This window comes from Hippopotamus amphibius, chromosome X (assembly GCF_030028045.1).
Source record: "Hippopotamus amphibius kiboko isolate mHipAmp2 chromosome X, mHipAmp2.hap2, whole genome shotgun sequence".
In the NCBI taxonomy this organism is placed as follows: Eukaryota; Metazoa; Chordata; class Mammalia; order Artiodactyla; family Hippopotamidae; genus Hippopotamus; species Hippopotamus amphibius.
In genome coordinates, this window is record NC_080203.1 from 20,577,998 (window position 1) to 20,605,171 (window position 27,174).

Sequence of the window (27,174 nt, forward strand, 5' to 3'; positions counted from 1 at the left end):
ACAGAACTCTAAGAGGAAGAAAGTGGGAAATTTGCTGTTACTATGCTGATATCTGGCTAATACTCAGTTTATGTTGATGTTGCCTCACTTTTAGCCGTTTCACATTGTTCCTAGCCTTTAATAGGTCCGTGATGGTTGTAGGAACCTGGCAACCAAGTACGTATCGTTTGTAATTCTAAAATTACTGCTATGCCATGTCCACGCATGTAAGTATGTTTCAGTGGGGCAGTGTAATCAAGAGGATTTTTCATTTAACACATGATCATTAAAATGAAAATTTTTTTTCATAGAAATCAACTCATCTCTTCGTTGCCTTTAACATTTAACTTTTAACTCTTGGTAGTCTAGCAGAGCAGTGAGATGTCTTTGAAAAGGTAATCCAGTTATCATTGTATTTGAGAGCCCCCCCCCCCCCGCCCCACACATAACTCCTAATGTATTTGAAGAAGCAAGTCATTCTGCAAACAGCTGTTCCTGTTAAGATACTGGTGACTGACAAAGGGTAATTTTCAGCTTCCTAGGGTCCTTTTCTTATTCTGATGGATGGTAGAGCTTTCTCTTATGAACATAAAAAAGTACATTTCACAGGGGTTTTCTACCAAGTGCCTGGGAAGTCTTGTCTCTGACAGACTCTCACTCTCAATAACTCCCAAGACTTAGGTGGGATTTGAATCTCTGCAGTGCTGATTTTCTCTTTCAGTCAAAGGCTTTGTACTCATTTGTGAAAAGCCTGAAGGTAGGAAAAAGGAAATAGATTGAATTTTGGAGGTTTTATGAATGCTCTGCAGCTTTTTCCTTTGTCTGTCATCAACTTTTTGATGCCAATGTATTTCAGAAATTTCATTGGTCATTTATTCCCCTGCTGCTTTTTGGGTGCTTTTTCAAAGAGAGTAGATGGGAAAGGTGAGCGGGAAGATTCATAGATATAGTAGCACTTATTTCAGCAGAGAATCACTTTCCTGTTGAATCACTTTGCTATTTTCTTGACTCAGTATCACAGTGAAAGACCCAATGAGAGTGATTTGTTTTTAAGGCCAAAGGAAATGGAAAAGGAGTGAAATTGGGGCGAGCCTAAGTGATCTTGCACTCTAATCTCTTCAGTGCTTCTTTAATTTTGTGTGTCTGTGGAGGGGAGGGAGGGAGAGGTTTACAGGTCTTGACGAGCCTTAGCTGCTGTTTTTAGGGTAGAGCCGGCTCTACCAGTGGATGGCGATTGTCACAGGTATGACATTCAGAGTAGTTTATGACATGGTCTCCTACTTTGCACTGAACACATGGCAATGCTGAACCTGTGGGTCTAGAAGAAGGGCTTGGACACCATTGACTTGGCTTGGGAAACGCAACGTGTGATGTTTTTTCAGCCCAAGATAGCTTCTGGGCTGTTATAGACCTGGTGTGATAGGGAGTCTTGTGGCCAGTTCAGAGTGCTTAGCTGGCCTCCAGAAAACATTGGAAACTTTCTACTCCATAGTCACTGGTTTTCCAAAGGACAAATAATAAGTGATTATAGACTGTGCTGGGCAAATCCCTCCTCTACCTCCATCCCACCCGATCCATACATGCTTACCAAATCCTTAATGCCCTACAAGACTAAAAGCAAATATTAGCAAATGTCAAGAGCAAAGTTTGGCACCTCCTCCCCACTTCCAATTAAAGTATTTTGGCCTATAATTGAGTCTCTTGAAGAAGGAATACTATACAGAGGAGATTTATTATCACCAAGTGCTGTGCATATAAATATATATCATGAGTCCTACAGTCGTTTTGAAAACACTTAGGGGCCTTGGCTTTCTTTTGAAATAATGTGTTCCACAAATAACATTGATATTAAATTATTTTGTCTCATCTATTGTTTCGATAGAAAATGCAGGTTTTTTTTCTCTTTTATAAGCTTTCTTTAACATAAGAGCAATCTCTGGTAAGGTAGTGTTGCTCTACATTTGCATTGTTATAGAAGTAAATTATGGATTCTGTCATTCAAAAGAGAATGCTTTATAAATCAAGTAAAATCTCATAACTAAGATAAGTAAGTTTTTAAAAATCTTATGCTGCCTCATATTCCATACTTTAGTTTTATAGCCTCACTTGATGTAATTTTTGAAGTGTAATTCTTTTTTTCTATTTCTGTGTAGTTTTTGATTTGTAAAAATGTCATTAGTTTCCCAAGAAAAAGCTTAAGAAAAGTCATTATATGTAAAGGACAATAATAAAACAGCACAAAGGCAGGTAGCAATTCTTTATCTGTAGATTGGCAGGAAATGTACCAAATACACCATGCTCTCTCACTCCCTTCCTTCCTCCTCTCCTCTCTGGTTACATTCAATGTAAATGATGTTAAAACTCTAAACGGTAACAAATGACAAAAATCCTAATGTATTCCTTTTCCTTTTATTTTTTTTTTTAACTGATCTATTGTTTGGAATTCCTGAATGTAAGAGATAGTCGTAATCTAATTTTAGGGGCACAGGGAGTGGGTTACAAATTGTGTTCTGTTTAAATGTTTATGGTTGTGTTTGCCACTTGTCTGGAAAAGCTAGCAAGGTGAGTTTGTGATCCTAAGGCAATCCTGCCAGCAGGTGCCTGGTTTCTTTTTTCGGTGCTGCTGTGCAACTGTCCCAAAGCCTGGGAATTGGAGCAATGGTCCTAAATGCTAGTAGGCAGGAAGAGGAAAGATAGTCTAAGGAGAAGGAAGGTCAGTAGTAAGTTATTTAGACCTGGTTAGGGGGCAGGATTTCCAAACGCAGCTGCAGTTAGTGATAAAAAGGCCTGAAATTCAGAAGAGGGGTCAGAGGTAGAGACAGAGATTTAAGATCTGAGCAATTGCAGTAAGAGATGAAACTTTACCAGAACTTCATTTCTCCAGGGGAAAGAGATTAGAGAGAAGAGCAGAGGATTTAGGATTGTACCTTGGGGAAATCTTTAATGTTAGGGTGTGAGAGGAGAAAGAGAAACCCCCGAAGTATAAACTACCATACTTGCCTCTGGAAGCCACCAAGTGTCCCTGCTTCCCCTGAGCTGCTAATTCTGAGCCAGATAATCCCAGTTATACTGGGTAGAGAGTGGAGAATCTAGGAACTAAAATCCTATGACTATCTTTGCCTTGATGCAGGTTGTAGTAGGTGTGAAAGGAAGCTTATGTTTTCTCTTAGGGGGCACATTAATGGGGGGAACCCTCCATTACTGTGATTTTTAGCACGTGTAAGGATTTCCTTGTAGTCCTTATATGTGCTGAAATTATGGAGCTGTTCCTAAGCTACTTTTAGGAGTTCAGGAACACTGGGTTCATACCATCCTCAACACTTAAACTACCAATAAATTCTTCCTTTTCTACTATTTGCAGAGAAATGTAAAGGCACATTGGAACTAAGATATTATTTGATTTTATAAATAATTTCATTAAAAATAAATTGATCAAATTGGAGAAACAAAAGGACAAGCCTAATGGAAAACAATAGTGACTGCCTTGATTTCTCAAGCTATGTTTTAATTTACACTCAGCTTCCTGCCAGGGGAGGTAAAATAAAAGAGCCACCTCGTTCCATTGATGTGATATTTAAAAGAACAGTTGCAGTACATCTGATTTTGTATTATAGGTAACTCTCTAAAATTTTGAAGGACACACCTTGATTCTCAGTGAAATTATAGGAATGTTTTGATAACAAGATAACTAAATATGGAAAAGTGATTATATAATCCATTTAGGAATCACAAATAGGGAAAATTCATAGCATGTGTTGAAAACACTTGATGAACAAACTTGATTTTCTCCTGGGAATTCGGGTGGCCTAGCAACTTGCACTCTTGGGTTCAAAAGAAAGTTGCCTTTTTTTTCCACCCCTCCCTCCAGTAAGCTTGTGTGCACTGTAGTAAAGAACCTTAGCAACTGTGGGAAAAAGAATGGCTTGCAGTTGTTCTTATCTTAAAAGGATTATGGCAGACCTAGTGATCCAAATGAGAGAATCATTAGCTGCTTTGTACAGTGCTCAGGAGTTAAACAAACACAACAGGTCACATTTGACAATGTGATAAATACCTGTTCAATGACATCCTTTGCTGCCACATAGTAAACACCATAATTAGCAGCCATATCAGCGCTTAGGTAACACCAAAGGCATGTTTGGTTCCACAGGACTGACATATGATCCTGTCTGGAAGTGCTTAAACCATCAATAAAACATTCAAGTATCTGACACCCCCAAATACACTTTCGTCTCAATTATCCAAGTGATCCAAGGCCATTGCCTCTGGAATCTAAAGAAACCATAGCCGCGAGGTATAGAGATTTATTCTTTGATTAACAAAATGTCAGTGGATTTCAGGATGTTTCTCACTTTGTATGGATTCAGGGAAAAGAACTTTAGAACCAAAATTGTCCAGAATAATGGATCCAAAAGTTGTAAGATATATTTATGTGTATATATTTATGTATATATTTTCCCTCAATTTTCCTGATTGTATATGTAGATCCACACCCTAAGTAATATTTAACATGCATGATTTTATGTCTCATGTTGGGAAATTTTTATTTAAATCTGTAATGTTATGATGATATACTATTCCTAATGTTTTATATTTTAAACGTAATTTGATGCATATCAGAGTAGAGCAGAGCAAAGTGGCTAAGAGAAAGCTCTGGAATCAGATTAACTGGGTTTTAATTCTGGTTTTTTATCACGTGTTAGCTGTGCAAGCTTCTCTTAGTCTCAGTTTCCTCACCTGGAATATGAAGATTATGAGAGTATCAATATTAGGGGGCCTGTATGAAGACTGAATATGTTAATTCATGTAAAGTACTTATGAAAGTATGTCATATATGGTAAGAGATTAATAAACTTTTCTTATTATCTTAGTGGCACCAGATTTTTAGAAATATTAATGTAAATTCACCTAATCCTTCATTTTTAGGGTCGGTGTGCTAGAGAGAACTGCAAGTACCTTCACCCTCCTCCACATTTAAAAACGCAGCTGGAAATTAATGGACGGAACAATCTAATTCAACAAAGGACTGCCGCAGCCATGTTCGCCCAGCAGATGCAGCTTATGCTCCAGAATGCTCAGATGTCTTCACTTGTAAGTCACAGCTCTGCTTTTTCAAAGTCGCATATGGATATCTTTTTTTTTTAAAGGATATATATCTACATTGGAATAACCTTGCAGGGCATTTGGGAAGTTAGTCACCAAAGGATTGAGGGTGCAAGCTAACGTTAATTGACACTACAAAGCTGTCAGGCAGTTGAAGGGAGAAATCAGGTGTGTTAGAAAGCTGGGTTGCATGAACCATGGATATAGTTTATCCAAGAATGTTAATAAAAGAGCAGGGACATTTTAAGAGGAGGAGTTTTGATTATTATTACATATAAACCTTTTAATTTAGGATGTTAATTCAAACTATTTCCTTGCTCTTTGATGATAGTTTTGTTGTTACTTTTTAATAGACTTTATTTTTAAATAATTTTAGATTTAAAGAAAAGTTGCAAAGATAGTATAGAGAGTTCCCATATTACTCCTCACCTGGATTCTCCCACTGTTAATATCTTATATTTCCATGGTATATTTGTCAAAACTAAGGAACTGACATTTACACATTACTATTAACTAAACTCCAGACTTTATTCAGACTTCACCAGATTTTCCATTAGTGTACTCTTTCTGTTCCTGTGTCCAATCCAGGGTACCACAATGTATTTATTTGAATCCTATCTCCCCTCTCTCCTCTGGTCTGTGACTGCTTCTCAGTCTTTCTCTGTTTCCCGTGACCTTGACAGTCTTCAGGGATACTGGCCAGGTATTTGATGGGAGTTTTAACTTAACCTAGGCACAGAGTTTCCCTTTGCTTACATTAATAATATTTTGGTGTCATTCTAGACCAATGTCTAGTATTTGTGTGGATCAGTGGGTTTAAATGGACCACTTAAAAAATAATTTAGTCCTACGGAGAATTCATCTTGTCCTGATACCTTAAAATATAAAATTGCAGTTTGGTCTTAGACTTTTAAGGGGGAACTGAAAACTGTCCCTGTCTACTAAGTTCTTCCACATCTCAAATTTAGTTACGTGGTGTCTCATTCTAATTCCAGCTGGCCTACTTCCTTTAAACCATCATCAGGATACTAATTTGAAAGGGTTATGTTATCTTTATTTGTAACCCATTTCATTGGTGACTGAACACACTGAAAACTGAAAGATGTGTATAGTATTTAGATGCAACAAAAGTTTGGGAGTAGGTCAATCTGCTCTCAGCAAAACTTATCCCATTATAAAGTTGTTTCCCAGAATTCAAGGACATTTGTGTAGATAGGGCCCCCCTAATTGGTACATCTTTATAGATAATGCAAAAAACAGGTACTAGGGGCATTGACAAATTACTGAAATTTTGTACCATGATGCTCTTTCCACAATGTCTAGAAAATTTTAAGTAAAATAAATAGATTTCATGTTTTATACTATTCGTTTGCCAAAAACATTTGCCTTGGAATTCAGTGCTGATTAATTACATTGATAAATTTGTTCCCAGAAGGTCACCAGTGTTCTCCCTGGAGCTCCTCTTTGACCTTTAGTAATACTTTACATGGTTGAACTCCTTTAAACTCTGTCCTCCGCTTTCAAACACTGAAGTATTTCAGTTCATCCTTACTTCTGAAGGGATAGGGAAGAGAAAGTGTTCTACATACTGAGAATAGTATGGACAAAGCCACAGAGAAATGAATGTGCTTGGTGAGTCCAGAAGATGTGAGTAGATGGGGAATAAAGCAAGGGAGCATTTTACCCACCATTACTACTCTTGGCCTCTTGTGGGATGTCCCAGTTTCAGACTGAGCAAAGAATAGGAGCCAGATTTTACCACACACCTGAGCCCGGCATTTCCTATACAGCTGGAGCAAATATTTTTTCATAGGTCAAGGGACATCAATGAACTGCCCTATTTCAGGGAATCAGAGAGCAAGGGCCTGGGGTAAAATAGGGGTAAAGACAGAAGGCAGACTATTCGTCTTCTATTCAGCCTCCAGTAGAGTTTCTCCATGTGAAGTCTCAACCCTTCATGCATTATTGATTCGGGAGTGGCTTTTTTAGAGTCCAGCGAGAGATCTGTTGAGTTTTTCGGCCTCTTGTGCTTTCTAATTTGATTCTCCATGCTTTCTATAATAGAATACATTTCCCTTTTTTCTTCAATGAGGGTAATTTCAGGCTGCAGAATATGACTGATATGACTCACAGGAGTACAATTTATTTTATAGCATTATCACAAGACACAAGACATTACTTAGAAGACCCTAGGGAACAATTGGAAATTGCTTTTCTACCTTGTAGATTATTTAACAATAGCTGTTGTGATGTGATAAACTGATAAAAGATTAATTTCTGCAGTTATTATGTGTACAAAAAGCTAACCTCAGATGGTTGATATGATCCTCTTTTGTGGTCTAGAAAGCTACCTTGTGGGTGTGTTGTAATTGAGCTAGTGCGAGCAATTCTAAGTGACATTTACCAGTCTGACTTGAAGGAAATGTTCTTTATTATAGATCTTGATTTTACTATGGAAGTAACGTATAATTTTACTTCATTTCCTTGGTACCTACTCTCCCCAAACAACTCTCTGTCCCTTTTAACCGCACCCCCCCCACCCCCGCGTTGATCATCTGATTCTTTTCCATAAAATATTCAAGCTTTTGCTTAAATTTCCAGTCCTGCTGTTTTTCTGGCTGCATGTTAAGACCCATATGGTATCACTGCCTTGAACCTCAGGTCTTCCCATAAAGCACACTTTGATCTGTTTCTAGGATACCAGAAGAGCACCTCTGCTTTTGGAAAACTGAGTATGGTTTGCTTATTATAAGCCCCCAGATAAAGGGAATGTCAACCTAAATGTAGCTAGAGAACAGGTTCTGTTCAGTGTGACTGAACAATGAATAAAAGCCACACCTAGTCAATTTGGGTGGAATGCTTGCTGTAGCAGGCAAGTTCACTGTATCTAACAGGTCTGAATTGACATTTGTGAGTCTAAAATTCAACCTCAGAAAGCTTTTGTTCACTTTATTGAGGAAGTTTAGCAAGTGAAACAAAGGGTGTGACTCCCTAGTAATTTTCAGTGGAGTTTGAGAGAGTTGCTGATATTCACAGCAAAAAGTTATACAATTAAGAACTCCCCTTGGCGTAATTAAGAGGCAAACATGAGCACTGGAGAAGAATTTTAGGGCAAGCAGACACACTAGATTCCAACTCTCAAGCAAAGCTAATGTTTTAAAATTTCAGGTCTTTTCACAACTTGGAATTTTCATTACAGAAAAAAATTTCCAAGGAAGAATTCTCACTGCTGGATGTAATATATGTATGTATAAAGTGGATATGATGTTATAAGACTTAAAAATATTCTTGACTCAGACGTTGTGTATAATCTAGACCTGTCCATATCTGGTAAATTCCTTTCGTTCCTCTCTTTGCATGTGGTGATTCACACGGAGGCAGTTCTTTACACCCAGGTAAACTTGACCCAGTCGGGTGTATTCACCTGATGATTTATATAGAGGTTATTGGCTCAGCCATCACAGTGTGCCAAGCCCTCTGGTCTGCTCTATGCTTTTCATGGCTTGCATTCCTGTGGTCAAGTCATGGTGTTCCAAACCACAGAGGCTATAAACGTGGAACTTCAGGTTTTTTCTTTATCACAGATAGAATCATCTGATGTCTGTCTAGTCCCTCCCCACCTTTTTACATGATTTTTACAATTCTATTGACCAAATATATTTCTCAGAAACAAGCTTATATGCCTATCTGACATTAATATAGTAAGGAATGACGCTGATGTAACACTTCAGGACCAAACGGGGAAAAATAGGAAGTTCCAATAGATAGGAGGAAGGGAGATATATTAGTGACTAATATCAGTATTTTTAGACTCCAGTGTTTTGAATGTTTTTCTTCTTTAAATAGGAACTTTAAGATATTATGTTACTCTATGCAACTTTGGACAGGGACAGATTTAAGTGAATACAAGTAAAACTACAAAATATTTATTTACTTTTTAATTTTTGAAAATTAGTTAAATGATTTTGTAAAGACAAAAGGATAAATCCTTCCCTCACCAAGATACACTCTACATTTTGCATATTCATAGCAGAGTTATAGTTTTTCTAGTTCACATAAACTAACTGTTGATTAAAGTATTTATGCTATCTCCCTGTTATCAGGGATCTTCTATTAAAAATTATCATTACAAAAAAGAAAAATATTCCAGATTACCAGTCTCATGGTCAGTACAGAAATTACAGTGAATTTTAATGAAGATTCTTCAGTGAGTTTCAGTTTTACCTACTCATGAAACGATAAATGATGACATTTATCTCTTTCATCTCAATGTGGTGGCATTCAGTGTTCTATAAAGTGATTTTTGCAAAATGTTCAAGTCAGTAGATGACAGGCATTATATAGTTATAAGATTAATATGTTCTTAATATGACTGTCATTATCATGTGAAATTCCACATTGACTGAGGTTGACCAGATCATATCACAGGAGTGTTTGGAGTGATACCATGCTACAGGCCCAAAATTTTATCAAGATTTTACTAAGCTTTCTAAAAAAATTAGAAGAGATTTTACTTTTAGATACAGCAGCTGAGACCTAACATTATGTATTTGTTCTACAGATTGTTCCCAGGGGTAGGCTTACCTTGAGGTTAGTGAAGGCTCAGGGCCCCTCATTTTGCATGGTCTCCTTCCAAGGCCCTGGGAAGAGGCCTTGCAGTGTGTTTACAATGTGTTTGTAAAATTTGCCAAAGATATTTGTGTATTCTTTTTTCGTAAGGCTCCCCTCCCCCACCCAACTGCCTAAACTTCGGGCCCCACAGATCCTGGATACACTCCTGATTGCAATTACTGGTCCAGAGTAGAGTACTTATTCAGGTCCGAGGCTGTGTATGTCACACAACCTAAAGCTCCTTTTAGAGTGAAACAAAATAAATCACGCCAGCAGGCGGTTTGCTGCCTTGCCCCAACTCGGTTTAATACACAATGTGAAATCTGTTTTTTTAAAAAGCCAAATGAAAATGCTACACTTTTGCCATCAAACAGAGGGCGATTGTACGTGATATCTTTCACAGTGTGCAGTTTCTTTGATAGTAACAAATCTCAACACTTTCCCTTTATCCTCCCTCATATATTCCCAGGGGATAAATTAAAATGTAATCTCTCAGCCCATTTTGTGTCCTCCTCCTCCTCTGGGGCTGGTTAGCTCAGTTGGTGAGAGCCTGGTGCTAATGAGACCATGTGGGCCCATTAGCTTTCCTGCTCACGGTCACAGGCTAAGCTCCAGCAGCTACCTCAACATGGCTTGCCTTTCATCACCAGTGAGATGAAAGCAGGAAGTTGGGAGGGTCTGTGAAAGTCATTTTCCCCGACAGAGGGTAAAGAATCACAACAGCAACAAGAAACAAAACCAATGCTTGGCAATCTCACCTAGAGAGGATGATTTTTTTTTCTTATCACTATCCTTTTGCTCAGATCAATAGAGTTCAGTGGTTTGTCACCGAGAGGGCCATCAGGAGACCTAGTGTGAAAAAACGTGGTTGCCCTCCCCACCTGATAATAATCTTTCCCCCAAATAATCCTAGCCTGCCATAATAATCTTTATAGATGTACTAAGTATTATTTGAAAACCTTCTTCACCTAGTCTCCTCTCCCAAACCATTCTGTGGATATCAGTCGCATTAGCAATTCACTTGTCCCCTGGAACCACATGTTTTGTAATAAGATGTTGCATATTTCAGTCTATAGTATCACTAAATCGGTTATTTTTTTCAGAACTGTTCATTGGATACCTTTTGATACTGATGATTTACCCACTCCAATTAAAAACTGCATGCATATATATGTGGGTGTGTGTACATGCATGTGCACATGCATGTGTATGTGTCATACAATACCCTGTGCTTCTCATACTGTTTAAATAGCATTTCAAAAGACACTTTGAGAGTGACCTTCTGCTTAAAGTTTTCCACAGTAGAGAGCAAAACTGATAGATTTTTCAATCTCTGCTACTACTTTCGATCCCTCAGTGTTTCTTTTGTTTTTGTGACTTTTGATTTGGATTTTTCTAACTGGTAAACCTGAAAGTAATCAATGGCTTAGGAATCCCTTTTGACTCAATTCACTAAATATTTCTTGAGCATCTACTCTGTGCCAGGCATTTGAAAGAGTAAGAGATGGATAAAAAGGTGAATTAGAAACAGTCTCTACCCTCTAGGAATATATGATCTAACGATAGTAAGATGGTGAATTACTGTTTTTGTGATCCCCTTAGTTTCTAATTTGTACCTGATCCTCTGTATTTTTATGGCTTTGGGCTTTTCTTTTTTCCTCTGTAGAGTCATTTTTATTTTAGCCAGGCAAGGTTTTGTTGCAGTTTGTGTTGCTGTTTTGGTGGCGGTGGTGGCGGTGGTGCTTTGTTGAACCTCTGATGATTATAACCCTTTGCATCCATTTATCCTGGATTTGCATTGGGATGTCTCTAGTCTTCAGGCTTCCTGTGGGTTCTTTGCTTTTCTCATCTCTTGCCATTTCCCTCTTCCCCCAAACCCTTCCTTTTTTTCATACCCGTTGTTAAAATTGGGTAACCACTTGATTTTTAAAATACTTTCTCTTTCCTAGTGGTATACTGAGGTAAATTGAATTGTCACTGTTATTACATAGTGATTCACCAACAAATAATTTTTAGGGCAGTTCTTGTTCACGTCTCAGGAACAAAGTTAAAATCCCCTCACCCATCTAAGGAAGAAGTCATTTACCCTTTGGCCAGATTCTTACCTCTAGGGATCAGCTGGTGTTATGCTGTGGGTTATAATTTCTGGCCTGCTCTGCAGCTTCTCCCACCGCCAGGCACAGATCCAGACCATGACTTATTCCCTCTTGCTTGCTATACTTTACACCTTTTATACCCACAATGATCTATCGACCCCTCACCTACCTGTCTCCCTTCAATGCTTCCCCATATATGGAGACTTTTGTGACTAATAAGGTCAGAAAAGCCAGGTCTCGGTGAGGATAACTCTTCACTTTTGACCCTTGAATGTATTTATTTTTCTTTGCTTTCTCTTGGGCCACAGTGACTTATTCATCAACAAGTAGGATTAGTATATAAACACCACTATCAGCATGCATCTGTTTATAAAGTTCACTCTCCATTATTGAAGGAGCAATTAACTAGTCTGGAGGTGATGTGGTCCTCCTGCAGTGTGCCTTTTGGCCACTTCAGTGCCCCTGGAACACCGCTCAAAGAATGTGGAGATAACCAAGCAAAAACTGTGAAACAAAAATTATTCAGTTGTGCTCTTTGTGAACAGCTAGTAAAGTCTGATGGAAACGAAAATGGTATACTTCATTGTGCTTTGGGATTATCTAAGGACAGAAATATGCAAGGTGACGGTGAAAGGGGCCTCCTTTTATACTATATAAATGCTTGTAAATGAGTAATAAAATTAAAGTATTATGAGTGCTAAAGTTGAGTGCTATTTTTCTGGTATTAAAATCAACGAATTCTTACCAAATGTCTACCATCCTGTAAAAGAAAATGTTTAGTCGTCCACTTTTAGACAGGAGCTTAGAGAGGCAAGGCCTCAATTATGATGTTGACTTCAGGCCAGGATTAGCCTGACTTAAGTATCTTGCATTTATCCAACAATAATTGTAACTGACCTTGGATATTATTCGAGTAACTACAAATAGATCTAGGCTGTTGGGGAGATACAAAGATGAATTTAGCATAACATTTAATTTTTATTTATTTATACTAGCTTGAGGAATAACTCATTTTAGGTAATAAATCAGTGTTCCTCAGATGTCTGTGTAAACTAGACATATTTATTTGAGGCATTGTTTTCTACTGAGTTGTGTTATTATTCAAAGATGCTTCAGAATCCTTTAAGACCAAAATGTGGTGGCTCCTAAAATTTTACCTTTATAGGATTCCATCTATCTCCCCATTCTTAGTCACTGAGTAGTTATTGTTCTATAAACAGTTAAGAACATGAATTTTAGTAACTATGTAAAAGAACATTTTAGTGACTACTTTAGTATTTGTTTCTAAAGTCTAACTTCTTCAACTGTGGAATCTTGCTATGAGTATTAAATTCACATAAACAGATTTTTATATAATTAGCACTTCAGAAATTGATGGAGTGCTTTATTTTTTGGAATCCTGTAGAATGAGGGTCATTAAAATGTTCTCTAAATGACTAAAATGTTTTAAGCTTTGTGGGACAAGAAACAACATTGAGGATATTACGTAGGTACTTCTGTAACAAGAGAGAAAATATATCCATACTTTTTATTATATAGATCTATGAATAAGCACAGTGGAATTTGTTTATGGACACTTAAACATGAATTGCATATGATTTCATGTGTTATGAAATATTCATCTTTTACTTTTTTTCAACCATTTAAAAATGTAGACAATAACAAATGCTGGAGAGGGTGTGGAAAAAAGGGAACCCTTCTACACTGTTGGTGGGAATGTAAATTTGTGCAGCCACTATGGAGAACAGTATGGAGGTTCCTTAAAAAACTAAAAATAAAACTACCATATGATCCAGCAATCGCATTCCTGGGCATATGTCCAGACAAAACGAAAATTTGAAAAGATACATGCACCCCTGTGTTCATAGCAGCACTATTTACAGTAGCCAAGACATGGAAACAACCTAAATGTCCATCAATAGATGAATGGATAAAGAAGATGTGGTGTATATATACAAAATGGAATACTACTCAGTCATAAAAAAGAATGAACTTTTTAATGCCATTTGCAGCAACATGGAGATTATCATACTAAGCAAAGTAAGTCAGAAAAAGACAAATACCATATGATATTTATATGTGGAATCTAAAATGTGACACAAATGAACTTGTCTACAAAACAGAGACAGTCTCACAGACATAGAGAACAGACTTATGATTGCTGGGGTGGGGGGATTGGATTGGGAGTTTGGGACTAGCAGATGCAAACTATTATATATAGAATGCATAAACAACAAGGTCCTATTGTATAGAACAGGGAACTATATTCCATATTCTATAATAAACCATAATGGAAAAGAATATAAAAAATATATAACCAAATCACTTTGCTGTACACCAGAAACTAACACAACATTGTATATCAACTACACTTCAAATAAAATAAAATAAAAATGGAGAAACCACTCTTACCATGCTGGCCATACAAAAACAGGGCAGGCTGGATTTGGTTCAGGGGCTGTGGTTTGCCAACTGTTATCCTGGAACAGAAGCTGTTAAACAGTAAGTAGTCCATAACCCCACACCAAGGGTGAGTTTCATGAGGTCCTTGAACTTCTTGAGATCACACGCAATTTGTAGCACACATGAATTTTTCCGTGGATAGGGTCCACAGCTCTCAGCAGACTCTTAGAGAAGTTCAGGACTTGAAAAAGATTAGGTGTCACTGTTCTAGACAATTCAGCAAATTGTAGAAAGCATTTCCTAAGGCCCTGATAGTTCCTAAGTACTGTGCAAGTAACTGGTAACTTGCAGGAATTCCTACCCTAGCAGCTAATAGTGCAAGAGACATTGAAGGTAAATGATTGTCTAGGTGATCGTTTTACTCATATAGTCAGTTGTCTCCAGCATTCTTGTTGGTTTTATAAGACTCAAAGATGAAAATTCATACCCCTGTCCTAGGAGGAAAAGCTTTCTCATAAGTGCCCTGACCATTCAGGCTATAAATAGAAATAAGATTCAATCTGTTAGGAACGTTTTTCATTAAAATAAAGATTACCCCACAAATAGGTTCATGTTAGCTCAACTGACATCATGGGCTGCAATACAGGTATAGGAAGGATTAAAGTTGCTTATTAAAATTGAATGTGTGAACTTGCAGGCTGCCTGATTTAACAGGTGGCTGTTAATGAAAGTTAAGCCCTTGAGTGTTCAAATTCATAAAAATGGAGTAGTTACCCTGGGGCAGAGGTAGTGGTGGAAAGCAGGAATGTCCATTTGAAAAGAAATAAGAAATTTAGGAGTTTCTGCCTGTACCTGAGGGTTGGGAATAAAAAAAAAACCTGCTTCTTCTCAATAAACAGTGTTATAGAATGAAGTTTATACCAAGGAAGAAATGGTTATAAAATCTGCAGTACAACTTTAAAACCTAAACATGGCACAGTATAACCTTACAAACCCTGAACTTTTTCAGCAAGCCCCTTGCACTATTTCTGTAGACTTTTAATTAATTTTCAGCTTGTTTTCATACAATTCGAACATATAACAAACCTAAGAAGGTTAAAATATATTCCAAAGAAAGCAGAAGTTAACTAGGAAATTTCCCCCCAAAAGAAAGGAACATAGAGAAGTTCAGAGCTATTATAAATAGGAAGCATTGCTTACATGTACATTATTCTTAAATAATATTAACTGATTGGTATTTATTAGTGATTAATGATTTTTTATCTGGAAAATTCACTCACTTGCAAGTTTTCCTTTTAATTCAATACTTTTTTAGAAAAATGTAATAATGGCTCTTCTTGGTTCTGCGACAAGCAAAAGCAGCAGAGCAAAAGACAAAAGCAAGAACAGGATGGTAAAAATGTTATGAAAGTCAGAGAAGAAAAAAGTAAAGCAGAGAGTACTATTGTGTGGTTCAAATGTGGGGGGTTTACCATTTGAGATTCTTACTAATTTTTTTTTATAAATTTATTTATTTATTTATCTATTTTTATTGGTTGTGTTGGGTCTTTTTTTGCTGTGCGCAGGCTTTCTTCAGTTGTAGTGAGTGGGGGCTACTCTTCGTTGTGGTGCGCAGGCTCCTCATTGCCGTGGCTTCTCTTGTTGCGGAGCACAGGCTCTAGGCGCGTGGGCTTCAGTAGTTGCAGTGCATGGGCTCAATAGTTGTGGCTCACAGGCTCCAAAGCACAGACTTAATAGTTGTGGTGCATGGGCTTAGTTGCTCCGCAGCATGTGGGATCTTCCTAGAGCAGGGATCGAACCCATGTCTCCTGCATTGGCAGGCGGATTCTTAACCACTGTGTCACCTAGGAAGCCCGAGATTCTTACTAATTTTAAGACAACCATGAATCATCAAATTGATGAAGTCGTTATATACAATATCACATCAGCCAGTTCCTGGAGCTTCATCTCTCATTCCATGAGAAGTATCACATGTCCAGCCTGTTACATCACAGTGCTAGTTAGGCTGGGTCAGTCCTTGGCTTTTGTCCTCAAACCTTAAATCACCTCCCCTGACTGCCCCATCATCTTTCCTGTCACCTGGTGTCACCCCTTTCCTCTTAAAGCTCTAGGCCACCATGCCTTCTCTACTTACCCTGGTGAGTCTTGCCAGTTTGGGGGGGGGGGGGGGCGCGGTTATGCTCTTTCCGTCCTTCCTAATTTGCCAGTTAGCTAATGATAGACTCATCTAAGGTAGAGTGCTAATGGGGAAGCCCTTCCTTCCAAGTTGAATGTGGTTTATAAAATGGCTTTCTCGGAGAAGGCTGTGCTGTTGAAAATTTCAAGTCCGACTAGGGGGTGGAGCCATGAATATAGATTGGCCCTCACTTCATACTCCATAGACGCCTATTCTACTTACATTTAGAGCTGTTCCTATTAACGTGATTTAGCAGAAGATGTGGGCACAGCTTGGCAGTGCAACAGATTATTTTTTTAGTGAAAGAAATGAAAAGAAAGCAAGAAAGAATACTAATATATTACTCATGTCTTAGTAATACATGAGACATCACCAGTTGCCTGACAATGCACTACCTACCTTATAAAATGACTATTAGAAATGTACTGCATTTAACCATGATTTGTTATTCATTCATTAAAATATTTACATTTATTTTTAAATTATGTCATTGATTATATCAGTCAATCAGTTATTCACTATGTATTGGGTACCATAGGAGAGACAGGAGAACTATCAAAGAAATTATGACTACACTGAGAAGAAAAGACACCCATATGTGGAACAAACTGGAAAACAACACAGTAAAGTGATAAATTACGTGGTTACAGATAATAAAGGCAATACATATATGAAACTCTTTGAGATCAGGACTTGTAAGAATTAGAAAAAACTATAAGATTCCTTTGCATTTCCAAGACTTTTTTTTACACGTTATACTCTAGTGTATGTACCTGATAATCCTGTTATCTCCTCCCGCCTAATAGGGATCCTTGTAGCATTTTTAGTGCCCCCTTTTAAACCGTGCACATCATCTGGTCCCTTAGATAAAGACAAGGCTAGGTGAGTCAGATTTGTTTGTAAAATAAGACCTCTAAAAAAATGACCATACTAATTTCATTTTAGGTAGACAGCAAGAAGTTCTTAAAGCTCTCACTTCTTAAAATCTACTCCTTTCTTCCTCCCGTCTTGCTTTCTTCTATAAGTGATAGTGGGCCAAGAAGCAAGTAGGGCAGGTGGGAACCATGGTAGGACAAGCAGCTTTGGAGCCAAGCAGTACTGCGAGGAAGAGGGAGGGGGAAGGTGAAATGAAGGGGGAGAACCTGAAATCTGTGTGCAAAGGCCTTGCTTGTGTAAGGAAACAAGGCAGATTGCCCATGTATATGATATTGTTGGTGACATGGTTTTTAGGTAAAAGTGGAAGTGCTAGAGAAAACACATTTGGAACAGACTCCATTAGGGGGATTTAATTTACCTAAGTCATGCCTGTTAAAATTATGTGGCTTGGTTCATCAGCTTACCAATAAATTTGTTACTCAAAGAAATTTGTGGTTTTAAAAGGACCTATATGGGAATTAGTATAAGACTAAAAGCAGAAAATACAATGGTAAATTTTGATATGACTTGAGCTCTCTGAAAGAATGCTTCCTTGTGTAATAATAGGATTAATCTATTGACCTCTAACACCTTTTTTTCTCTTTTAATCATAGACTTCTTTTCCTGTGACTCCACAAGTTGCAGCTAATCCTGCCATGGCTTTCAATCCTTACTTAACTCATCCTGGGATGGGCCTGGTCCCTGCCGAACTTTTACCAAATGGACCTGTTCTGATTTCTGGAAACCCACCTCTCCCACTGCCGGGACCTGCTGGTCCAAAACCGATGCGTTCAGATAAACTGGAGGTATTTGTGTGGAAATATATAAATACCTAAAGGGTGTATGTTAACCTTATGCATAAACTTTCTCAGAGGCCAGTGTTTTGAATGCTGTAAATAAGAACATCTCAATCCTAAGCTTATGGACTGTAACCTCAGAGAAGTGTTAGACATTTTACTACTGCAACTTTACCCTGTTATGAAGCGCACGGTTGTACAGTAGGTCAAACACTGTCTTAGTGTGCCCAGCTGCAGACTGTGCATCTCCTTTGCTGTGGCACAGAAAGTCTGGTGGGAATGCTACTTTTACCTGGGCTCCAGCTTTACAGACTAGGATTACTGTATTCGGTGATGTCTCTACTTGCTAGAATAATCAAACTGGAAAAAAGAATAGACCCATAAACTATCTATGAGTGCAGAATGTAAATGAGTCTCATAGCATCTAAACCTTTTTCTCCATTTTAAGAATGATGTACTAGATCATAAGTATCCCTTGATGCCTAAGAAAAGGAAATCTAAAAGAAATTGCAAACATCTTTTTGATTTATGGAAGTCCTTCGAACTATGTCATTCTTCATAAATTGAAATAAATAATTAGTCAGTTTCTTACAATATCATCTCCATTGGCAGCTCCTTAAATGCCTTGCTGTGTATCGAACTGGAATCTGTACATGTCCTTTAGTCACAGTCCACAAGTCTGCTTGTAAAAAGCCCATTGCTGTGTGATAAAGACACATCTTAGACCTTAACAAAATAACCCCCTCTTGCAAAGTTAGCTAATTACACTTTAGGCTGTGTATTAAGTGGAGGATTAAAAACTGGTTGTCAACAATACTTTCATTTCAATGTAAGGAACGCAGACAAACTTTTCCTTTGGGAAGAATGGATTTTTTTCTTTCTTGGAATAGAAATTTTGTTTATGTTTACGTCTCATAGTGAATATGGCTTGACATTATCCTTCAGCTTTTAAAATTTTTCCTAAATAGGTGACAAAAGAATGTATACTGATGCTCCGATGCTCTTACATTCACTGGCAAAGTAAATAAAAGCTAATCAATGTGATTTTTTTTTTCTTTAAGGTTTGCCGTGAATTTCAGCGTGGAAACTGTACCCGTGGTGAGAATGATTGCCGCTATGCTCACCCTACAGATGTTTCCATGATTGAGGCAAGTGATAATACCGTGACCATCTGCATGGATTACATCAAAGGTCGATGCTCCCGCGAGAGATGCAAGTACTTTCATCCTCCTGCACACTTGCAAGCCAGACTCAAGGCAGCTCATTACCAGATGAACCATTCAGCTGCCCCTCTGATGGTAAGAACAGGCCAGGACTCGTCAACAGTCTGGGGATAAATGATTAATAAATCCCTCAATATGTCTAATATCCTGGAACCGCAAACTTGGATAGTCATGAGTATACCTTAAAATGAATTTCCCAGGCTATAAGCTGGAAAAGAGAGAACCTATTTATTCTAATTCACTAAAATTTTCTAAAGATAATTATTTAAAAGCTTTCATAATGATTTTAACTTACTGTACTTTTTCTCCCGTTTTTTAAGAAAGAGTAAATTATACAACTTAAACAGTAAATTATTTTTGAGTGGTTTTTATAGCCTAACTAACCTTAATATCCTAAAAAGGCAAAAAGTTGCCTTTCTGCCCTATGAGCCACCTAGATGGGCACTTTGCTGGCATCCTTAATGCCTTTCAAAAACAGAGCACGTGGAAGTTGGGGGTGGTAAATTGGTTCTAATTTCCCAGAGGTTAATGATTTCAAGGCAGCAGCCAGCCAAGGCTGGGGGGAAATTTCTACCTGGTTGGGATAAGAGGTCTGGCTATTGAGTTGCCCTACTAAGTAAAATTGGGGGAAAAATTAGTCCTACTTAACCGTGAAAGGCAGGAGGTAGGAAAAATATTTGCATAACACTATAGTATAAGAGGTTGAAAAATAGGAATTATGATGACTTAGGCTTGTCACAGCTGTCAATTATTTTCATAGGCTGAGGGCTATCCATTTCTTTTACATCCTGAGCCTTGCCTCCTGTAATAGGGTATAACCTCAATAAGGGACAAAAACATCACCTCCATAACCCTGAAGCCCATGACAGGGACCTTTCCTTTTCGTGAGAGAGATACATTTATTTTCAGACATCCTTATTTGTTGAGAAAGTTTTCCTAATACTAAGTTAAAACCAACCTTGCTGTAACTGGAACATAATACACTTCTTTTACTGCAAAAAAATGTCAATCCCTATTTCATAGCAGCTTGATTCTCATGTCTTTTCTCCAGGCCAAATACCCCAAATTTCTCCAAACCTTTGTCATAGATTACGGCTTTAAGGCACCAATTTTGGACTTGTTCCTCATTCTCAATACCCCTGCTGTCTCAGAACTGAACCCATTACCTTGTGAAAGAGCTGGGTACCAAAATAGAACAAACTGATCTTCCCCCTTGATCTGGACAGCAGAATCTTGTTAATGAATGTTAAAAAAGGCTTCATCAAACACTTTTGTGTCTTAAATTCTTTTGAATGAGGGAATTTTAAGCTATAAAAATAGGAAGGTATCCAGAATATTCAATGCAGAATTTAAGCCTCCAATTTTAGATTATTTCTGTTGGTGGTATAGAGTTCAGAAACAACGTGAACCTTATTGTAAAGGAGAGGAATACAGTTGGCCCCCTAAAAATAAAGGTTCTCATATGCATGGGATGTACAAGGAATGGCATGCCTGTGCCGTGGTGTAACTGTCCCATGTTTAGTCATGGGGCCTTCATATGTATGTGCCTATTTCTAATGATTTTGGTGTGTTTGGTAAAATGCATATAAGTTAGCCCCAAATTCCCATGTAGAGAGTTAAATATAGTAGGCCTTCAATTGGTACTTTTGAACGCCACTATAAAATTCCTTTCTGAGTGACTGATCAGAACAGAGTCTTAAAGGTAAAGTTACATTAGCCCATAGGAATTTGTTTGAGGTAAGATTAAACAAAGGAAGCTGCATGAAGAAATTTAAATTTTCTATATTTTAAGGATTCAGAGTTGAAATGCTTTGTGAAAGAGAGATTTTTACCCTGTTTGTGTTCATGTGTGTAGCTCAGGATGACTTCACTGAAAGCAACTTGTATGCATTTAAAAGACTTGAAGGCTGATATTTAGTTCCCAAATGAAAATAGAGATACCGTTAGGCCTTCTTTATCCACAGGACTAAGGAGGTCATGGCATGCCCCTTTTTGGCATGTGGAAGGCTAGATACTCAGCGTAAGTGTGCCTGTCTCCTTAAGAATTTGGAGCATACCCAATTGTTGTTGCTGGGACAAGTTTTTAAAGTACTGTGCAATTTGCTGAGGAAAGAATGTATTGTCAAATTTCTCCAATGAATCTGATCCAGGGGCAAGTTTGACTGAATATTATAAGCAGAGTGGGATTTGGAAAGAATTGTAGACATGAAAGGAGGATTTTTAAAATGCTAAAAGGTTTTAGAATTAAACCTTACAAGGTCTTAACAAAGCAAAAGATACATACCAAAATTCACAGCAAATCTCTGTAAATGAGAATTGCATACATTTTGCTAACTGTCGTATCTGGGTGAGGTGGGTGGTGGGGGTGGATTCATTCATTTGCTTTTTCCTTACATGTTAGTTGGGAAATACACAGCTATAGGGTTTGGAACTGAAACCCTTGTATAAAATGAATTTTGGATTTTGGAGCTACAGAATCAGACTCTGATCTACTGACATCTGTTTTTTCAACTAGATACCATTTATCTCCTAGATTGATATTGGAATTTTAACTGGCAAAAATCTCTTTCCTGGTATATCTGTTGCTTCTGCTAATCTCATTTTAGTAGGTTAATAGATGAGCATCCCTTAGATGTTAATTTTAAATGATTATTTGCTGTCAACAGCATCGTGTCACATCCTGCCCACCTAATTAGTGAAGTTGAAAAGCTTTTCCCCCGTGTGTTTATTTTCTGTTTTGGACTGAGTGTGTGCTCATATAGTCAATGGCCTCATCTCTGCATTTGGTTACCTTGCTCAATGGGCGACCCTTGCAAAGGGTTCTCAGGCCAGACCTTATCTAACTGCTGCTTGCTTGGTTTAAGTACATATTTTACTTTCCTTGGTACTATTTATTAATCCATGCTTCCCTCACAGGCCCTACAGCCTGGTGCATTTCAACTGATACCAAAGAGATCGGCACTTGAAAAGCCCAATGGTGCCACCCCGGTCTTTAATCCCGGTGTTTTCCACTGCCAACAGGCTCTGGCTAACCTGCAGCTCCCGCTCCCGCCGCCGCCGCCGCCACCGCCGCCGCCGGCATTTATCCCCGCAGGTGAGAACAGGGTTCTGGGCACTGTGAGTTGAGTGATTTGTGAATGGATACAGTGCACACCAGCTTCCAAAAAGCTTTTATGTGAGGACGGTCAACAGGTATTTTGATTATAAATAAAACAAGGCAGTTATGCTCAGTCTGCTTGTATAAAGAACAAACTGTTTTCCTGTGATTCCTGAAAATTAATGGTTTTGAAATCAAATTAGGAAACACTTTCATTTTTCTTTTGAGTATTTCTTAATTTTTTCTTCTCATGTTTGATTCACTAGTTTTGGTCTCAAACTAATTCCTTGACTCTTAGGTATCACTTTCAAAGACAATAGTCTGCCCTCAAAAAAAAAGTTTCTGTGCTTCAGCATTGCAAAAAGAAGTAGTCTCTATATCTTTGATATGCCAAAGATAGTTATAATAAAACTACCCTTAAATTTATAGTGTAATACAGTGTGTGTATGTATATATATATAACAGGTTGTTTTAGCCTCTAACTCTTAAGCCAGTTAATATAAAGTATATAGCAATTTATCACATTTTCCTGACACTTTGTGGCATATTTTATTACATCTTACATTCAGCTATATTTAATAGCATAACAGTTTTGCACTAAATTGAAAAGAAAAATGTAAGCCATAATTTTTTCAAATAAATATCATCTATGAGAGAAAATACTTTTCTTCCAGTGGTTCAGTACTTTAAGAACAAGCCTATAGTTTCTGAAGAATAAGTTGAAAATACTAAGCACTGGGGATATGGTAGTTTTTTTTGTTGTTGTTCAAAATCGTAAATGCCCCAGTTTGGAAACTATTAAAGGAAAATTGCATTTAAAAATTAATTTAGAAACCTTGTTAATTATAAATCTACTAAGCACCTAGACTTGAAAAAAATCTATTGGTTAACTGATACATTAATCAGTTAATTAATTTTGAAAGAAGCCATAAAAATCCAGTCTTTTGTCTCGTTACTAACCGCAATAGTTCTTCATGATATCATTTAAAAACAATTTTTAGACTTTCTTGGGCTAGATTTGGCTAATTTAAAATCTAGATTTATAAGCAAAAATGTCAGAAGAATCCCTTTCCCCTTAATTAATGGCAAAATAAAAACTTGTCAGGCTGAGAGCCCCCCCCCCCCCCCCGCCTTGATGAAAAGCCTATTTGCCATATGTTCACAGTCAAGTCCTTGGTTGCGAGGTGGAGGAGGCAATGATAACAGGTTAGTGTCTTAAGTAGAACTTATTGGCACCAGCTGCCAGATCTTGGTGCATATTTTGAAAATCATATGTGTAATAAATTAACTCTCCCTTTCATAATAAAAATCACCTAGGATGTATTTGTCCAAAATAAATATGTAATGTAAGTGAGCTAATGCCTTTAAAGAAAAATTAATGTTCATTTTTATACCTAAGAATCCAAGAATTACTTTGATTACCTGGGTTTGGGGTCTTCAGCTGTAATTGTGAGCATGGGAGATTACTGGATATGCATGTGCTGATTCATTAATATTGCTAAGAATATCTTTCTAGTTAAAAATTATTTCTATCAGTAAAGCTTTAATAATGAAATATCTCTTTTCTTTACTTTTCACGCTTTTCTGCATGGTGTACAGGGCCAATACTGTGCATGGCACCCGCTTCAAGTGTTGGTAGGTTTTGTACAAAAATTCTCAACTTTCTCTCATCTGAAAAAAAAAGTGTTTTTCTATTTTGACTGTGAAAGAGATGAGCAACTGAATGATGTGGCTGGAGATTTTCTGAGTATTTAAGGCTTAATATGGTGCTATCTATTACATGTCTTAGTGGAATCACAACAGTCCTACACTCTCAAGTCCTAGTTGGTTGCCACTGTGGTCAAATACTGGCCCTGCCATTTCTGTATTTTCACCCTAAAAACCGTAGCTGAAATATTTTGAAACATTTCCTTATCTAGCCAGAATTGGTAGTTTTATTCTTAGCTTGACATCTATTACTAAGAAATTGTAAACTTTTAAAAATATTTCAAATGTATAATTTGTAAAGTACAACAAAACAATTCCTCCCCAAAACAGTTATCCATAAGATTGAAATCACTCAATACTCAGATGTTGCAAGAAAAAGCAAAGCTAGAGCATTCTGTAGTATTTTGTGATGATTTCTGTAGTGTTGTAGGTTGAAATGCCATATGCATGGCAACCAGGCACCACAGAATCATTTCAAGATGACTCTTTAGGGGTATATGATTTTTAATAACCAGTTACACACAGATCCTTTAATTAACCACCCATCCAATTTGGTAGCCATCTCAAAACCATTTTGTATACCACTAATACTGAAGAAAACAAGAAAAGTGATTTGTTTCCCTGTCAGAGCTCCTGGGGAGTTTACAGCTCCTGTAGTCTCCATGGGCCATGGGCACCAGAAACAGACCAGGAGGAAATAGCTCTGTTCCATACAGGGAGGAATTATCCCACCTCACCTCACCATCTCATATCAATCCAGTTCCTTTTATCCTTTTTGAGAGTTTGCAACAGCTTGACTTCCATCCCATTAGTTAACCAAAGTCGATGCAGAGCCCAAAAGGGACTAACAGGTTTATTAAGATAAAACAAAAAAGTCAAAATGACAACCACGTAGTTGTAGCACTCGCTGACAAGTGAGGCCTCTGTTATTAGCTGTGCTCTGTCAGAATTTAAAACATTTGCACTGATACTGACAGAAGCATTATATGCATATGATTAGAAGAACAAACTTCTGCCAAGTTCGTGAAACGTGTCTCTGTCTTCCCATTTTGTGCCTGTGTTCCCTTGTCCTTTCATCTAAGAGCTCTGTGTAGGAATGTATACTGCATGCTTCAGTGCTGCTGCTTCCTGCACAGTTGTTGTGCTCCCAAAGGGAAAACAAGAATGTTTTTAGAATTGGCATGTGATACAGTAAGGGAGGGATGTTGATGGATAATGGATAACTAGAGATGCGCATGAGAGATAACTACAGAATTTCTGTGAATCACCATTTGGGATACATTTGTGGTTTCTATGACGTTGCATATGTTGATTTTTCCTCTCTCCAGGCCATTCACTTCCTCTGTAGACTTTCAGAAAATCTGAATTCAATCGATGTAGATGCAAATTATTACATATGCACGCTTGCCATTCACACATTAATTCCTTTGCTTTCCAAAATGAGCTAGAAATAAGAAAAGCGCCCAAGAAGTTTTCAAAGTGACATAGAAACTAGAAAAGGCAAAGAGAAATAGCCTGAAAGAGATGTTGCAGCTGCTAGTCATTGTCACTGTAATATTTGCACTGAAGACAAGATTTTGTTGGATATTTACTATGAAGCACCCCTTGGAAACATCGGCTGTTTATGAAACAATAAATAAATAGCCTAAGTTGTTTGATAAGTAGCCTAAGTTTCCAAGGTGTTTGCCAGAGGTGTGCTTAAAAGCCTGCATGCATAGTCCACTGTATTTATATCTGCCCCCTACCATATACACACCAAGCAAACTACGATATTTTTGTATGCAGATCAGGTAAGTATATATATAACTGTCCCTTCGCACCTGCAAACCTAGTGACAGCACTCATGTCTGTCACGAGTTAGTGAACCCAAAAAGCAATTCACAGTTCCCTACTCCCATTTTGAATGCACAACCCAGTTACTTTTCTACTTGACTAGCTATTCATAGAGATAGCCTTGGTAAAATCAGATTTGTCATAGGTACCCATTGTAACCCCTTCTGGAAATTTGGCTCTTGAAGTCAACAACAATGTGATTCTGCTCAAAAACTAACTAAATGTTGAGAATGATTCCATTTTCTTTAATGGTAACTATAATTGGCTTTCCCCTTTTCTCTTTTTAAATTTTTCCCCCTTCCGTGCTGTGTTGCTTTGCACTGACTGTGATTGCATGTTGCACCCTGGTGTATCCATCATGATGATGTCACATGGCTTGTTGCTGTGATACCTGCCACGCCCCATTCCATCGTTTATGTCATGGTTGCATAAATGCTCCACCCTCTCGTGTGTTGCTTCCATGATTTCCTACTGAAAGTGCCCATGATGCACGGTGCTACACCTACCACTGTGTCTGCAGCAACAACACCTGCCACCAGCATTCCCTTCGCTGCAACAGCTACAGGCAATCAGGTTTGGCCATTTATTTCACCTGTTTGGACCTAGCTAACTACCGTGTGTTGGTAAGGCACAGTATATGCTTTGGGGATTGGTGAGAGACCCTATTCTCATGTGTTTCTTAAGCCATCCATTACATTTAGAAATTTTCTTTTTGTGTATATTCTGGGGGGATGTTCCTGCTTTGCTACTCATCCTGAGGTGAATCAGCAGTGTTCTCGTTTTTAATTGGTTACAGGTGTTACCCTTGATATGTTCTGTATACAGTTGTTGCTACCACACCAATCCTCAAATGTATATACTAAACATTTTTTTTAATGTCTCCTCATTGGTTGAGAGGAGAATTTATTTTACTTTACTACCATTTTTGGTTATTGTGTTTGAACTTTCTCTTAGTACTATCACCACCTTTACTTTCAGATCTACTGGAAAGTAAGAAAGAAAGAAAGATAACACATTTCTTTCCAAGGCACAGACATGCTTATCATTACCCAGTGATCGCATCAGAAATTCCTTCTCATACTGACATTAGATGTGCTTGTGTGCTTTTAATTTTCATTTGCTTAAGGTTTTTTACAGGCAGAGTCACAAGGCAAATTGTGAATTTGGGGGGAGTCTTGAAATTATAAGGAGATACAATAATTATTGTGTAATAGTATGGCCATTTTGCCTTATT

At 37.7% G+C, this 27,174-nt stretch overlaps 1 protein-coding gene across 11 annotated transcripts in view; it reads left to right on the plus strand.

Annotated features, from left to right (window-relative positions):
- The window catches only part of MBNL3 (muscleblind like splicing regulator 3), a 243,423-nt gene that overhangs the window by 78,973 nt on the left and 137,276 nt on the right, over nucleotides 1-27,174 (plus strand). For 6 of the 11 annotated variants that reach the window (XM_057717463.1, XM_057717465.1, XM_057717464.1 and 3 more), the window contains 6 exons: nucleotides 4,906-5,070; nucleotides 17,898-18,089; nucleotides 19,142-19,378; nucleotides 22,220-22,397; nucleotides 24,000-24,035; nucleotides 26,419-26,513. In XM_057717463.1, coding sequence (XP_057573446.1) covers nucleotides 4,906-5,070; nucleotides 17,898-18,089; nucleotides 19,142-19,378; nucleotides 22,220-22,397; nucleotides 24,000-24,035; nucleotides 26,419-26,513 — 903 coding nt within the window. The remainder of the gene's footprint in view (nucleotides 1-4,905; nucleotides 5,071-17,897; nucleotides 18,090-19,141; nucleotides 19,379-22,219; nucleotides 22,398-23,999; nucleotides 24,036-26,418; nucleotides 26,514-27,174) is intronic. The other 5 variants (XM_057717467.1, XM_057717472.1, XM_057717469.1 and 2 more) reach the window with 4 other exon arrangements.